The sequence below is a fragment of the Erpetoichthys calabaricus genome, chromosome 13 (assembly GCF_900747795.2).
Source record: "Erpetoichthys calabaricus chromosome 13, fErpCal1.3, whole genome shotgun sequence".
Taxonomy (NCBI): domain Eukaryota; kingdom Metazoa; phylum Chordata; class Cladistia; order Polypteriformes; family Polypteridae; genus Erpetoichthys; species Erpetoichthys calabaricus.
This window is the reverse complement of record NC_041406.2, coordinates 35988267-36004050: the sequence shown is the minus strand read 5'-3', so window position 1 is coordinate 36004050 and position 15784 is coordinate 35988267. Positions and strand designations below refer to the sequence as shown.

Sequence of the window (15784 nt, the reverse complement as noted above, 5' to 3'; positions counted from 1 at the left end):
GACGCCCAGGAAGACAGGAGGAGGGTTCATGCCTCCTCCAGAACACGAGAGGGCGACCGCCTTGGTTCCTTTGGGGGCCACGGGTGCAGGGCTTGGAAGCCCAACCCTGTAGGGGCCCGTGGTCTCCGCCAGGGAGCGCCCCCATGCCTGAAGAACCCGGAACCCCAACACTTCCGCCACACCAGGAAATGCTGGGGGGAAGAAGACTGGGAACACCCAGAGGGCTTCCGGGAACACAGCCGGCACTTCCGCCACACAGGGGAGTGGCTAGGGAGTGTTGGGGATCACCTGGAGCCCATCCGGGCACTTATAAAAGGGGCCGCCTCCCTGCAACGAAGGACTGGAGTCGGGTGAGGAGAGGACAAGGTTTTGGAGGCAGGAGAGAGGAGGCGGCCTGACGAGCAGGCAGAGAGAGTGAGAGCCTGGACTTTGGGGGAGATTGGTGCTTGAGGCACTGGGTTTGTGCACATTTTGGACATATTATAATGTATAATAAACGTGTGGTGAACTGAACAGTGGTGTCCGTCTGTCTGTTTCCGGGCAGCTTATCACAGTGGTTATTAAACTTCCAGAACTTGGGCAGAACAGAGTTAACTCAGGCCATGTAAGACCTGCAAAGAGATAATGTGGGTGTTATGCTTTGCTTTACACTTTTTCTTCTTTCCTGGCACCTGGAGAAGATTTATTGAGGGCTAGTATCCATTCATAAGGGTTTTTCCAGAAGCCTTTTCAAAATGGTGTTAAGAATGAAGCATTATTAATGAACCAGACACAAGCTTGGGAAGGGTGTCTTTCCATCAGCAGGTGCATGCAATAAAACCAACAGGAACTATATAGCATGTGGGTGAATGTAAAAATACAGACATTACAAGAAAAAAAAAAAAAAAAAAAAAATATATATATATATACAGTGGAACCTCTGTTTGCAAGTAACGTGGTTTACGAGTGTTTTGCAAGATGAGCTAAAATTTTTAATAAATTTTGACTTGATAAACGAGTGATGTCTTGCAATACGAGTAGTATGTATATGCTTTGTCTGCTGAACGTCATGTAATCACAACTGAGCTGATGGTTCTTCTCTCTCTCTCTCACTGCGGGATTGTGGGCAATCATCTCCTATTCTCCGTCTGAGTTGGCGTGCCTCACTCATATAGTCAACATCCGTACGAGCATATACTGTTTACTACAGCATTGTGACTGTGTGTGTGTGTGTGTGTGTGTGTGTGTGTGTGTGTGTGTGTGTGTGCGCGCGCTGTGACGTGCGAGTCCCCGTCTTGCACCACCAGCTTTATTCAGCTTGAAACAGCAACAGCGCGGTTATTTATTGTAGCGGGATCTGTCACTCTCCTATACACAGACACAGCAGTCAGGCAGGGTCATGGCCAAGTAGTACTGTGCCCTGCACATTTGTAATGTTCCTTGTTCCTTGTATCACCCATCGACGGCAGGCACATATAGCATGTCCGCGATCTTTTCGGATTCGCTTTTACGGCGAACTGCTACAGCGCTGGGAGACTGCGATTGCTTTGGGACGCTCTTCCACGTGTCGTCCCGTTGGGTGGAATCCCACAAGAGTTTAGAAACTCACTCACACCAGCCATGATTCTTTTCAAAGGTAAAATTTATAAAGGTTAAGGCGGAGTGGTGGCTCTGAGGCTAGGGATCTGCTCTGGCAATCGGAAGGTTGCCAGTTGAATCCCGTAAATGCCAAAAAGGGACTCTGCTCTGTTGGGCCCTTGAGCAAGGCCCTTAACCTGCAGAGCGCTTTGAGTAGGGAGAAAAGCGCTATATAAATTTAAAGAATTATTTATTTATTATTATTATTAATGTGCAGGTTAATTTGTTTTATATATTTTTACTTTATATTTTGTATTAATAATTTTTATATGAATAGTTTTGGGTTGTGGAACGAATCATCTGAGTTTCCATTATTTCTTATGGGGAAATTCACTTTGATATACGAGTGCTTTGGACTGCGAGCACGTTTCCGGAACGAATTATGCTCGCAAACCGAGGTTCTACTGTGTGTGTATATATATGTATGTATATATAATATAAATATATATAAATATAAATAAATATAATTTTTTTTTTTGTGGTTTATGTGAAGCATGTCATGTTAAGCCTTATGGTATGATTTTTCTTGTTTCTGTACATTTAGGGGATACTATTGCACAGCTCACTGATGTGATTACTTTGGATCAGCCTGAGTCAGATGAACGAGCAACAATTTTCAGTGACAAGACCGGGATGGTAAAGGCAGCAAGAATGCTCTTGTCATCAGTTACTAAGGTTCTTGTGCTGGCAGACAGAATAGTTATCAAGCAGATCATCAATTCCCGAAACAAGGTACATTAATGAATTTGTTTTCTGTAATATAACATTGAAAAAAATATAATTTACCATAGTTCATGATATTAATGGGACCTGTAGTATTCAGAGATTCAATGCACATATAGAATATACTTAGGCATACACTGTAAAACATTTGACTGTAAATGTCCATCCATCCATCCATTTTCCAACCCGCTGAATCCAAACACAGGGTCACGGGGGTCTGCTGGAGCCAATCCCAGCCAACACAGGGCACAAGGCAGGGTGCCAACCCACCGCAGGGCACACACAAACACACCCACACACCAAGCACACACGAGGGCCAATTTAGAGTCACCTAACCTGCATGTCTTTGGACTGTGGGAGGAAACCGGAGCGCCCGGAGGAAACCCACGCAGACAGACTGTAAATGTACAATTACTTATTGTAAAAGACCTGACCATAATTTAACAGTTAAACCAGTGGTTCCCGAACTTTTTTGATTCTCGGCTCCCTTGCTGAATCGAGGTATTCCCAAGGTGAACGTCAAATTCTAACAAGTATACTTGCGAAATAGCCAATAATTTTTTGTAATTAAAGGGTTAGGTAAAACTAAATAAAACATGTATTTAAGATAAAAAAAATGTAATTGAACAAATTCAACTAATTATAATTATTGGGATGGATGAGCCTGTTTATCAGCACACATTTTCTCAAATCTTGGAATCAAAATTGGACACAGCCACCCTCGTTTCCTTTTCCACATTGATTTTCGCACAATACTTAGTTTTTATCACAGCAACCGCTGAAAGCCCAGCTTCTCACAAATAAGAAGTCATAAATGGAATTAAAATTCTCTGAGCTTTACCTCTCAGAAGGGATATTCATCTTTTATGGATATCCAAAAATCATTTAATTCCATGCTGTTAAATTTTGTTTTCAACATATTGTCCCAAGACCACTCAGTAAGATTTTCTTCTTCTGCAGCAGTAAATTCAGATGGAGCACTGGCTTTAAATGGATCTTGAATACATGCAAATTTATCGATATAAATGCCTCTGTCTACATTCATTTTTGTTTTCCATAGTTTGAGAAAATTTATTAAAAAAAATCAACTGTAAAAGGTTCATGTTGCTTCCCGGCAGGAAGATATTTAAGAGCATTCAGCTTTTCAAACATATCACTTAAGTATGCAACAACAAAGACGTGTACTCAGATCCCATATCCTCACATAGTTTTTTGAAAACCTTGCCTTCAATGGCCGAGTTTCTATAGGCAGTCCCCGGGTTACATACGAGATAGGGACTGTAGGTTTGTACTTAAGTTGAATTTGTATGTAAGTCGGAACAGGTACATTATTTTAACAAATGCTATTGTTGACCGACTGTAACCAAGTGCTCTGACAATGAATGATGGAGTTTCAGATCTTTCTGACCTTTTTATTATTTCTACTTTATTTTCAATGGTGATGGTTTTTCTCTTCTTTACTATATCACCAGCACTTGCATCAGATTTGTGTTTCAGAGACATTGTTGAAGGGTGAAGACAAAAGGTTAAGATGAGCTCTTCTGCACAACACTGTACATCTATCACAGCAGGAAGGCACCAGTCGTCAACACGTCTAATGTATAGGGTGGTCCAGTTCTAATTATGCAATTTTCATTACGCTATAACTTATTCAGTTTATTACATAGAAAATCACCCGAATAATCCTGGACCATCGAAGTGTGCGAACTGACGACATGAAGAATCATCTTCGCGCTGAACTGGAATCATCCCTGCATAAATCAAAGTCATCCAGACGATCTGGATCTGCATAATTAGATCTGGACCACCCTTTACTGACAAGAGACAACTTCCTGCTATGTGCGTAACAGTACAAGCAGGCTTGCTATTCAGAATGAATGGGGGCAGCGAGGGGCAGTTCATCACCAGCCCACCTCACAGTCACCTCCACTACAGTATACTGCCTGCAGCGTACGCAACACCACCTCCCCCATTCAACACGCAGCCATCTGAGGCACACTACAATGCAACCCCCGCCACCCCGTTCAGCCACAACCGGATCACCGCTTGCAGCATTACCAGCCACGCACCTAGAACGAACGGGGCAGCCGTGTGTGGAGGGCGGGCAGTGAAACCGCTTGCCGCCGGGAGCCACCCGAGGGACACTACACTGTGCAAGCAGAGAAATCGCCCCCCTCCAGCCACCGCTTGCAGCGTCCACAGACCGAAGATGACGGAGCAGCAGTTACTGAGGCGCATGCGTCGCAGCTGTGGCCCTGTTCGTATGTTGTAGGTTGGATGTCCGTAACCTGGGGACTACCTGTATAAAGTTTACTGCATTCACTACATATTCTAAGACCTTGTTCAATGTAGGACTCATATATTTTGACGCGAGTGTTTCCCTGTGAATAATGCAATGGGTCCAAAATGCATCAGGGGCTTTGCTTCGAATAAGTGCCTGCAATCCTCCATAACAACCAGACATAGAACGAGTACCATCAGTACAGACTTCAACTTATTTTCGGATATGAAAGTATCAAGGATCTCAAGCAAGTCTTGAGCCTTAGCACCAGCAGTGTTTCTTTTACAAAAGAGAAGGTCTTCTACCATGTTATTACCATCTATAAACCATACTGAGCAAATCAAGTGAGTATCATTATTATTATCTGTGGCCTCTTCCAGCTGCAACCAAATTCCTACCCTTTTATTTTGTTAATTGATTGATCATTGTGGTCCTCCACTGTGTGCTGTATTCTGTGACTGATGGTGTTATTGGACAAAGGAACTTTTGAAAGCAGCTTCTCAGCAGACTCACTGTTCATAATCTTCACCATATCTAAAGCAGCCGGTAGAATGAGTTGTTCTGTGATGCTATGTAGTTTCTTACATTTTGCGATTCTGTGTACCACCTTGTAAGGTGCTAGCAAAGCATTGCTTGGTATTGATGCCTGCTTATAAAAACTACTTTTTTGTTGATTTAACTCTTTTAACTTTCTGGTAAAGTAGTCACGAGATTTACTAACCATGCTGTGATGATTGTTTTCTAAATGGCGTTTCACCTTTCTTGGTAGCATGCACTCTGGTGCTATTACTTTCATACACAGTACACACTGAGGCCTCTGTTCACCATTGACTTCTGTTGACGTAAAACCAAAGTCCAAATAACTGTCATCATATTTCGATATTTACACTTCTTCACACTCTTGCCATTGGTTGACGGGGTGCCCTCTTTATTTTCACTCTCACAACGCTTATTACTGTCTAGTAAAAACCGATCCATTTTTAAAAATACATACAAGAAGAAATACTTCAAAAATTTCACTTGACTTAATCACAACGATATTTGGTTGATCTCCAAAAACTAATTCAGCACCAAGATTGCAAAACTAACAGTTATTTATATACGAACACAAAGTACCAAGAAAGTTTGACAAACTACTAAAACAATCGAGAAACTTAATTATTGTAGAGTGCCATGTAGTACCCACTTGTAGAGGCTTCCGCAAACCATTGTGTCCTATCACATTGCATTGACAATGCAGATAAAATTATGAACATTTTATAATATTTTGCGGTGCCCCTGTGAGGAGAGCTGCGGCGCACACTTTTGGAACCACTGAGTTAAATAATTGTCACCTAAGCCAATCAGTTAACAGTCACAACTTCAGAATCATAGACCAGTAAAGAGTTTTATCATACAATTATGTTTATACATTTAAATGAATTCAGTGTTTAGCAAAACTTTTTCATGTTGTCTGGTGAAGAAAGAAACCTACCTTTTGGTGTGCAGGGAGTGCTAAACGTTCACCAGTGTATGCAACAGAAAATTCAAGACACACAGGAGAATTAGTCTGCTAACCATATTAAAGTGTTTCCCATCACTATGCACAAGGTTTGGAGGTGATTAGGAACCATTTGCAGCATTGTTACAGAAGGGAAATTCCTTATGCAAATAGGCTAATTTTATACCAATTTAGAATTCTTTGCGATTTTTGACTTTATGGCAGTAGAATTATTCATAAATGTTTGGAATTGCCCATTAAGCTGTTGTCCAGTATCTGTGTTCTTTTGTTGCTTTTAGCCTTTTATTTACACTGTTGCAGATGACACTGGTATTTGGTGTTTTTTATTTAAGGACACACAGTGCTACTTATATCCAGTTTGCCCTCTTCTCTCAAGATAGTAAAGGATGTCTTTGTATGAAATATTTAGCTTCTTTGCAATCTGTTGCAAGGAATACCCTTCATTTTGTAGAATAACGATAGATGGATGTGTTTCTTAAGAAACCAAGTACCTTTCAAACCAAGGATAGATCATTAATTTTCTTTATTGAACAGATAAATAGGTTTCAACAGTGCTAAGTATTTCCCTAATAACCAATTAACTTTTTAAAATTATTCATTTAAGATAAACTAAGATAGTTTACCTTTAGGACACTGGAGTAATGGCAGCTGAAAATGGGATGTTGCAGTCATATGTGAATGTTAAGGTATAAAACAGTTAGCCATTTGCAACACTAGAAATGTCTTGGGTGTATTTTTAAATGAATTTTTAGGTACCAATTTTTATCAAACATAAGCATTTTTGGTTGATTCCAAATTTTTGAATACTAGTGTTTATGTCTGTATATACAGCATATATAATATGTGTATGGAAGCTTTAATATCTAATTTTATTCATGGCAATTAGCCATTCCTACCTGATTTTTCCTGTCTTTCATGTTATGTAAAAATCACACTGTTACATCATCTTTTTATAGGTTTTGGTGACCTTAGAACATTTGGAAAAGGTCAGCAGCTTTCAGGAGTTTGTGCAAATTTTCAGTCAGTTTGGAAATGAAATGGTGGAGTTTGCTCATCTGACAGGAGACAGACAAAATGTAAGTACACCACTTTAATTACAGATCATTTTTTAAAAATCTGGTGAACACTAGCATTTTAAGTTGTGACTGGAAACACAGCTTGGAAATGAAACAACAGAAACCAGAATTTCTGCATAGGAAATTTGTCCCCATCCTAACACTGGGTAATTGCTGTCTCAAACTCACAGCTTCCAGGAACAAAGGTTAGTGGAAATGAAGAAAATGTTGACTTTGATCACAATATGTTTAATTATAAAATAAATGTTAAAAATACACAAGTGCACATTAACTAAGAGCTGTAAATATTTTGAGAAAAGCATACTTTTCGGTGATCAGGAAACACCTGGAAATATAGATAAGAACATAGTTAATCTAAGCAGTGCATGGTGTCTCTTCATTGACATTCTGATGTATTGGGAACGGTAAATAGTCTAAAATTAAACAAAATGAAAACATTGCCAAAATAAACAACTGAATGTAACAAACATGAGACTAATAAAATTACTCCACCGAACAATTTGCAATAAAAGCTTAAAAAAAAGTCATAACGAAAAGAATATAGTAAAGTGCAACTGGGAATTAAAAAAATAACATCCAAAAGATTAGGAGACTAAAAAATAAGGGAAAGGTAACAAATTAATTATTTTGGATTTTATTATTATTGCTGAAAGAAATGAAAGATGTTATCAATAAAACTTGAGTAAATGTATAGCAGTAAATCTCTACAGAGGGAAGAATAACCTGATGACTGTAAAGTTGGAATATTTGACTCCAGTGCACAAAAAAAGGAAAGTAAATGATTCCTAGTATTTACAGACTAATAAGATTATTAAAGCAAAGTCCTGCCAAGTCATGTGAACAATTTTACCTAGACAACTCTTAACAATAGATAAAAACAATGTATAATTCAGTTGCAAGTTCATAAAACATTTGATACAGTTTGTCACAGAAGATTAATTCTGAAGTCAGCAACCACTGGGATCATAATATACTCCAACTCACTTAAAACACTTCATGGCTTACTGGTAGTCTGGCACCTGTCCTGCCGACAGTGGACACAGTTAAAGAGAATCAGGAGCAAGTTACCAGTTCATTGTGTCTGCTTCAGAATGGCAGCCATAGTTTTATAATATTTGCACATATGAACGCTTTGCACATCCAGGAGTCCTAACAACCTCTGACTTTATATGGACTATGTTATTAGTCCACTGTAGGCAACATGCTGTGTGTGTGAAATTAACAGTGACAACATACACAAACAAAGCAGGTCACCTCATAGGATGCATTTGACTCTTTAAACCTATTTAGAACATAGTATATAGAAACAAGCTTTGAGCAACGGCATGCAGAATCCAGTGTCTGCATACATTATTGGACCCTGGCAACCTAACCTTATCGGACTTGCATTTAGAGACTTAAAAAACAATTCTGTATTTAAGGACCATACTTCTCTTAACTACAGTATATATCTATATTATATAAGTGTGCATTATTTATCTGTGTTATACTATTTATTCATTACTAGCCAACCCGCGGCGTAACATACGCCGCATAATTATGTATTGATGGGTGAACACTTGCTGAACGACACAGTTGTCCAAATGGGGTGGGTTTGTGGATACCACTGTGAGTGAATGAAAAGATGGACCTCTGGAGAGAGCAACATACAATTGTCCGTGACTGAAAGCGGGATCGTCTGTGACGATGGAGGCCACGCTGGTGAAAGTTACTTCGTCGGTAGGGATAAGTTTCAGCACTTGTTCATTAAGGTGTAGCGAGTCTTCGTTGTTGACGCTTAATATAGCTTGCGTACTGAGTTGTTCCGGAGTCACAGTTGAGAAACACTTTTTAAATGTCTTTTAAGCACAGGGAAAAAAATTAACATGTGAAACATCCGTAATGTAATAAGCCACCAAGAAAAGTAACATTGCAACAATGCACGCTACGATCCGATCGCTGTAAACAGAAGTGAAAACAAAATCGAGGCCGGTGCATTCTTTAACTGCCTTGTAGTGCAATGGTAGTGCTGCTTTTTTGCAGTAAGGAGACTGTGGAAGATTTTGGGTTCGCTTCCCGGTTTCTCCCTGTGTGGATAGCGCTTTGAATACTGAAAACACCGGTATATCAATGTAATGAAGTATTATTATTCTTATGCGTCCAGCGCTCTCTCGCTCTCTCCCGCGCCTGTATGCGTGTGTGTGTCGCTCGCTCGCTCTCTCTCGCTCGCTGCACGTGTTCCTGCAGGCATACCAGTAAGTGAATGAAAAGATGGAACTCTGGAGAGAGCAACATACAACTGTCCGTGACTGAAAACTGGTTTTGGCAGATACATGCACATCTTTTTGAAAGTTTGGCCCTGTGCCTTATCAATTGTCATCGCAAAGGCAAATCTAACAGGAAATTGTCTTCGTGTTAAAGTAAAAGGCAAATTATCCGCGACAAACTGTTTTACACGCTGCATACCAACCCGCGGTGTAGTATGCGCCGCATAATCATGCCGCTTTTTTAATGTTTTTTAAGCAGAGGGAAAAAAATGAACATTTGCAAAATCCGTAACGCCGCTTTCAGTAAGTACAATGCACACGCGTTTAATTTGTCAGCCACTTTTTGCCAGCAGTCTTTTCTGGTTTGGGCTGCTTTTGCAGTGTTACTGCTTGTGCGTATTAAATCTTGAAATCCTTCGAGTAACTAATTAACTAACTAACACCCACCCAGCTTGTGAGAAAAAAATGTGCCCGTTCTTTCATCATTTTGTTGCAGCCTATCAAAGACTTGCTGATCATGTTTTCTAGACTCAATATACAGTGGAACCTCGGTTCACAACCATAATTCATTCCAAACCTCTGGTCGTAAACCGATTTGGTCATGAACCGAAGCAATTTCCCCCATAGGATTGCATGTAAATACAATTAATCCATTCCAGACCATACGAACTGTATGTAAATATATTTTTTGAAAGATTTTTAAGCACAAATATAGTTAATTATTACACCATAGAATGCACAGTGTAATAGTAAAAACATTGAATAACACTGACATAAACACCCAGGCTCCCTGCTCAGCTACATGGCATGTGCAGTGCATGCGCAGGCTCTCTCTCTCAGCAGCACGCGAGCCCCCTCCCCCTCTCTCAGCAGCACGTGAGCCTCCCCAGCCCCCCCTCTCTCAGCAGCACCCAAGCCTCCCTCCCTCTCCCTCTCAGCAGCACCCAAGCCTCCCCAGCCCCCCCTCCCTCTCTCTCTCAGCAGCACGCAAGCCTCCCCAGCACCCCCCTCTCCCTCTCTGTCTCAGCAGCACGCCCCCCCCCTCTCTCAGCAGCACACGAGCCCCCTCCTCCTCTGTCTCTCAGAAGCACGGGAGCCCTCTCTCTCTCAGCAGCACACGAGCCCCCACCCCCTCTGTCTCTCTGCTTCGGGCATTTCTCCCCTGTGCAGTGTGTGAGCGAGTGAGGAGAGAGAGAAAGCCGGTACGTTACAGTGAGCGAGAGCAGGCTCGAAGGCAATGTGTTCCTGTGGTATAGCGGGTCCATAGCTCCCCTTCAAAAGGCCATTTTTAATCAGGCGACTGACAGTAGTGGAGTCAGGCACAGAGAAGGTCAGCTGCAGAGAGAGCGTCTCGACTGTTGCAGGGCCTGAAGCAGGTGAGACGCTAATGAAAAAGAGGCACAGGGCTTATTGGTTTTTAAAGACTGCTTCCTTCATTGTGTTTTAACTTCAGTTTTAAAGGATTGCGCGGCTCTCTCTTGCGCTGCCTGTGTGTGCCTCTGTCTCTCTCTGGCGTTGCCTCTCTGTCTCTCTCTGGCGTTGCCTCTCTGTGTGTGTGTGTGCGCGCGCCCCTCTGTCTCTCTGGCGCTGACTGTGTGTGCGCGGCTCTCTCTATCGCGCTGCCTGTGTGTGCCTCTGTCTCTCTCTGGCGCTGCCTGTGTGTGCCTCTGTCTCTCTCTGGCGCTGCCTCTGTGTGAACCAAGGTTCCACTGAGGTTGACTAATGAAAAGTCAACGTGGCTCAGAGCTGCAAGTGTACTGTGGCACAGACAAACAGAAATGACGGCATGTTTCCCTTGGTTTCGCGTCCGAGTTGGTGGGCGTGGCTCTGTGATTCTTTCGTCGTATCCAATGGTCTAAGAGTTGGTGGGCGTGGCTCCTTCCTGCGTGCGCCATTGGCGTCTTACTTGTCGGCGGTTTAGTGAATCCACGCCCCTTCCGGCGTGCTTTCCATGGTCGGCTACTTGACTTCAGTGAATCCACGCCCCTTCCGGCGTGCTTTCCATGGTCGGCTACTTGTCTTCTGGCTTAGTGAATTATATATATATATATAGATTATTTGTATAGAAATTTACTTTTTTTTTCTCTTGCAACTAATTCTTTGATATCTTGTAAAGCACTTTGAGCTCCGTACTTTGCATGAAAATGTGCTATATAAATAAATGTTGTTGTTGGTCTAAGAAGTTAAGTTAATTGTATCTTAAATATGTCTGGATAGCATCACGTAATGATTTTGGGGTTTTATCAAGGTTTGATATACAGAATGTCCGGGTACCCCAATTAGACTGTCTATAATACAAATGCGGAACTATTAAAATCATTACGTAAATGTATACATTAAAACTATCAGTACTAAGCTGTATACAGAAAAATCCAGTCCCATTCCTATAATCTATTTGAAAATCATCTTCAGGCAATATATCCTCTTCATTTTTGTCCTTGTGTTTTAATATCTGTAAAGTCTACTACATACTGTATCTATGTATAGACAGATAAGTAGATGCTACTTTATAAGAATACAGTAATCCCTCGCTATATCGCGCTTCGCCTTTCGCGGCTTCACTCCATTGCGGATTTTATATGTAAGCATATTTAAATATATATCGCGGATTTTTCGCTGCTTCGCGGGTTTCTGCGGACAATGCGTCTTTTAATTTCTGGTACATGCTTCCTCAGTTGGTTTGCCCAGTTGATTTCATACAAGGGACGCTATTGGCAGATGGCTGAGAAGCTACCCAGCTTACTTTTCTCTTTCTCTTGCACAGACTTTCTGTGATCCTGACGTAGGGGGATTGAGCAGGGGGGCTGTTCGCACACCTAGACGATACGGACGCTCGTCTAAAAATGCTGAAAGATTATCTTCACGTTGCTATCTTTTGTGCAGCTGCACGGTGCTTCGCATACTTAAAACCTCGAAGGGCACGTATTGATTTTTGCTTGAAAAACAAACTCTTTCTCTCTCTATCTCTCTCTTTGTCTGCTCCTGACGGAGGGGGTGTGAGCTGCCGCCTTCAACAGCTTTGTGCCGTGGTGCTTCGCATACTTAAGCCAAACAGCCCTATTGATTTGTTTGCTAGAGATTGTTTTCTCTATCTATGTGACATTCTCTGCTCCTGACACGCACTCCTTTGAAAAGGAAGATATGTTTGCATTCTTTTAATTGTGAGATGGAACTGTCATCTCTGTCTTGTCATGGAGCACAGTTTAAACTTTTGAAAAAGAGACAAATGTTTGTTTGCAGTGTTTGAATAACGTTCCTGTCTCTCTACAACCTCCTGTGTTTCTGCGCAAATCTGTGACCCAAGCATGACAATATAAAAATAACCATATAAACATATGGTTTCTACTTCGCGGATTTTCTTATTTCGCGGGTGGCTCTGGAACGCAACCCCCGCGATGGAGGAGGGATTACTGTATATTCACCAGTGTAGTTCAATGTAAATTTAGGTTATCATTTAAATGTCAGTTCAGGAACTGTTATAGAGAAAGTCCTGCTAATTAGGCCAGATGTGAAATGAACATGGAGGTGCACAAAAGGTTTTCCAGGTCCTGTCTCTGATCAGACTTGAAATGGAGCCTCCATAACACTGAAGGCAAATGTTTATGCAGGTTATGGAAGAGAGCATGGTGTGTGGGGGAAAACATTTGGCTGTTGATAGCACAACATGAAACATATATTGAAAACAGTAAAATGAGAACTATCAGGTGGCTATTCTGAGCTTTTCTGTGGAATATAAAGATAATAAGTGAAAAGTTGAGAAAGAGATTTGTTTTGAGTTACTAAATCACATGTTTTGGAAAATCTGCCTGTTGTGGTTAGTGCATGTGGAACAAAACATAATGAATGGGTTGGAAAATAGGTGCTTTGTGGTAATGCGTAATGATGGCTAAGAAAGTTGAAAGTGGAAGCGAAGTGTTTTAGGAGAGAATGGTCATCCATTGTAAACCCTGATAATGTCTGTAAAATGTCTTTTATTTATGTTTTCAAATCAGTAGTAGCTTTATATTAAAAATCAGTAGTTGTTTGAACAGCACCAGTTGCTTGTAGTCCACCACTGTTACACTCCGTTGTCTACTGTGGTGTTTAAATGATGATTTCTATCTGAATCTGTGATTCTTCATTATGTGTTTGTAATTGTGGTAAATATTATATAATTTGCTGTTTTGTATAAAATATGTAAAACTTCAGATATATCTGTGATGTTCAAAGAATGACGGAAAAAGCACTTCTGCTCAGGCTTATTATTTTCTTTTGTTTCCTAGGACTTGAAAGATGAAAAGAAGAAAGCCAGAATGGCAGCAGCCAGAGCAGTCCTTGAAAAGTGCACCATGATGCTTTTAACAGCTTCTAAGGTACAATGGTAACAAAATGACAGGTTCACAGTTAATCAGAGTTTAAGATGTCACTAGTAAATTGACTTGCTTAGAAATACTATTTCATGGTTTAAATCTTAAATAGATTTTACAATGGTAAATTGATTTTATTCAAAAATATGACATACCAAGACTTCCACTGGTTATCATGAGTTTGTTTGAGGGAATACTAAACATGATCTGTGGCAGTTAATTGTCTTTTTACAGCACCTGTGGGGGTCAGATGTAATCTAAACTTCTTTAATTGAAACAAAACAGCAAAAAGAAGTTTGTGTTTTAGTTAACAAGTTGTTTGAAATGGCTTTGTTATTTAATCTAATAAGAGGAGGATGTTGTATTGTTGATTTTTAATTGTGGAACTTTTTTTATATTACAAATTAGGTTATCAGTATATTTTTGCTGTTATATTAAGACTTGACATTTTCATAGATGTGTAGCAAATGTTTCTAATGCTTTTTTCATGTGCCACTTGTCATTCTAAAGACATGTTTACGGCATCCAGACTGTGAATCTGCAAGAATTAATAAAGATGGTGTTTTCCACCGCATGCGATTGGCACTGGACCAGGTGATTGAGATCGTCACAGACTCCCGGACCAGTGGAGAAGGGGAGATCCAAGTTGTTAGCATTTATACTGGAATTAAAGAGTTTAAGGTGAGAACCTTAAAATTTAAATTAAAATTTAAAAAAAGATTAGAATCATATCTTAAAATGCAACTTTTAATTCTTCTGTAGCCTGACAGTTTTATAGTAATTAGTGGCGTAACTGTTTCCTCTAAACATTTTTTAAATAGCTGGTTTGAAAAAAATGATACTTTTAAGAATAACTGGGATGGTGCTCTACCAAAGTTTAATATCTGAAATAAACAGTTTTTATTTGTTTAAAAACCACAAAAGTAATTTAAGCCAATTTTAGATGTGAAGTAAACACTGAGTCACACCAGATGAAGGGGAGAAAAATATTAATTTTCCAGTGGTTCTTGATATTAAGCATTGCAGTACATCATTTAACAATACTTGCTGCATGTCACATTAGTAGTCATTCCTTCTTTTCATATCCAAGGCTAGTATGTTTGCTAGGTTTTCTGCTACTTTGCATTATTTATCTTTTTTTGTAATTTTGCATTCAGAAAGGATGCACTTCCACTCACATATCTATGTGATATGATAGTCAAAGTCTTAATTATAAGTAGTTGCCTCAGAATTCAGCAGCAAATATGGCTGGTGTGCCACAGAGTAGAAATATATTTTGTGTAGTGATTTATGTCTAAATTCATTAGCTGTTTAAATTTCAAAAAATATTTACTGCCAACAAAATAAATTAAAATGAATTACCTTAGGTACCACAAAAATATAACAAACATTGCTTACAGAATAGTGTTTAGTGACGTTAAGCACTTGACAGTTTGAAAAACAGGAGATCTATATGCAATTACATTCATCACACCAATGCTAATGCACTGTACCTTATATTTAATTATTGACAAAGCATGTATATATGTTACCAAGTAGAAATTTAAAGAAACATAAACGTGCTTCTTCTTTAAACAATCTCTAACTATTTATAACTTGGTAAAAATGTTATTTAAATATGCATATTGTAATGTAGTTTTTAGGCTGTTTTACTTTGTATGCTAACTGTCTTTTAGCATTGACTACTTGTTATAATAATTTTTCTTAAACATTCTGCTGATTTTCTTGCATCTCCCATTTCTAGCTTTAGAATGTAAAATAGTCAGTTGTAAATGGTTTTTATTTTCTCTGTAAAGTTGCCTTTTTCATTGTCTCAAATTGGTTATACTTCAGAGTAGCTATTATTAATAGCATAGTGGTCTTCCCCGCCTTCAGCATCATTTCCATTTTTTCATCAATCTGTTAATATAAACCCAAGAAAAATGATCTACCTAAGTAATAATTCTTGTTTTAACTGATGATCCGTCAATAAGGTTAAAAGTGATTTTTTTTTC

The 15784-nt window shown here is 39.7% G+C and overlaps 1 protein-coding gene across 2 annotated transcripts in view; it reads left to right on the top strand.

The window, feature by feature from the left end:
• ctnnal1 (catenin (cadherin-associated protein), alpha-like 1) overlaps positions 1 to 15784 on the top strand; it is a 173733-nt gene that overhangs the window by 114502 nt on the left and 43447 nt on the right. For both annotated transcript variants that reach the window (XM_051935957.1, XM_051935958.1), the window contains exons 3-6: positions 2162 to 2349; positions 7079 to 7198; positions 13707 to 13796; positions 14301 to 14471. In XM_051935957.1, coding sequence (XP_051791917.1) covers positions 2162 to 2349; positions 7079 to 7198; positions 13707 to 13796; positions 14301 to 14471 — 569 coding nt within the window. The remainder of the gene's footprint in view (positions 1 to 2161; positions 2350 to 7078; positions 7199 to 13706; positions 13797 to 14300; positions 14472 to 15784) is intronic.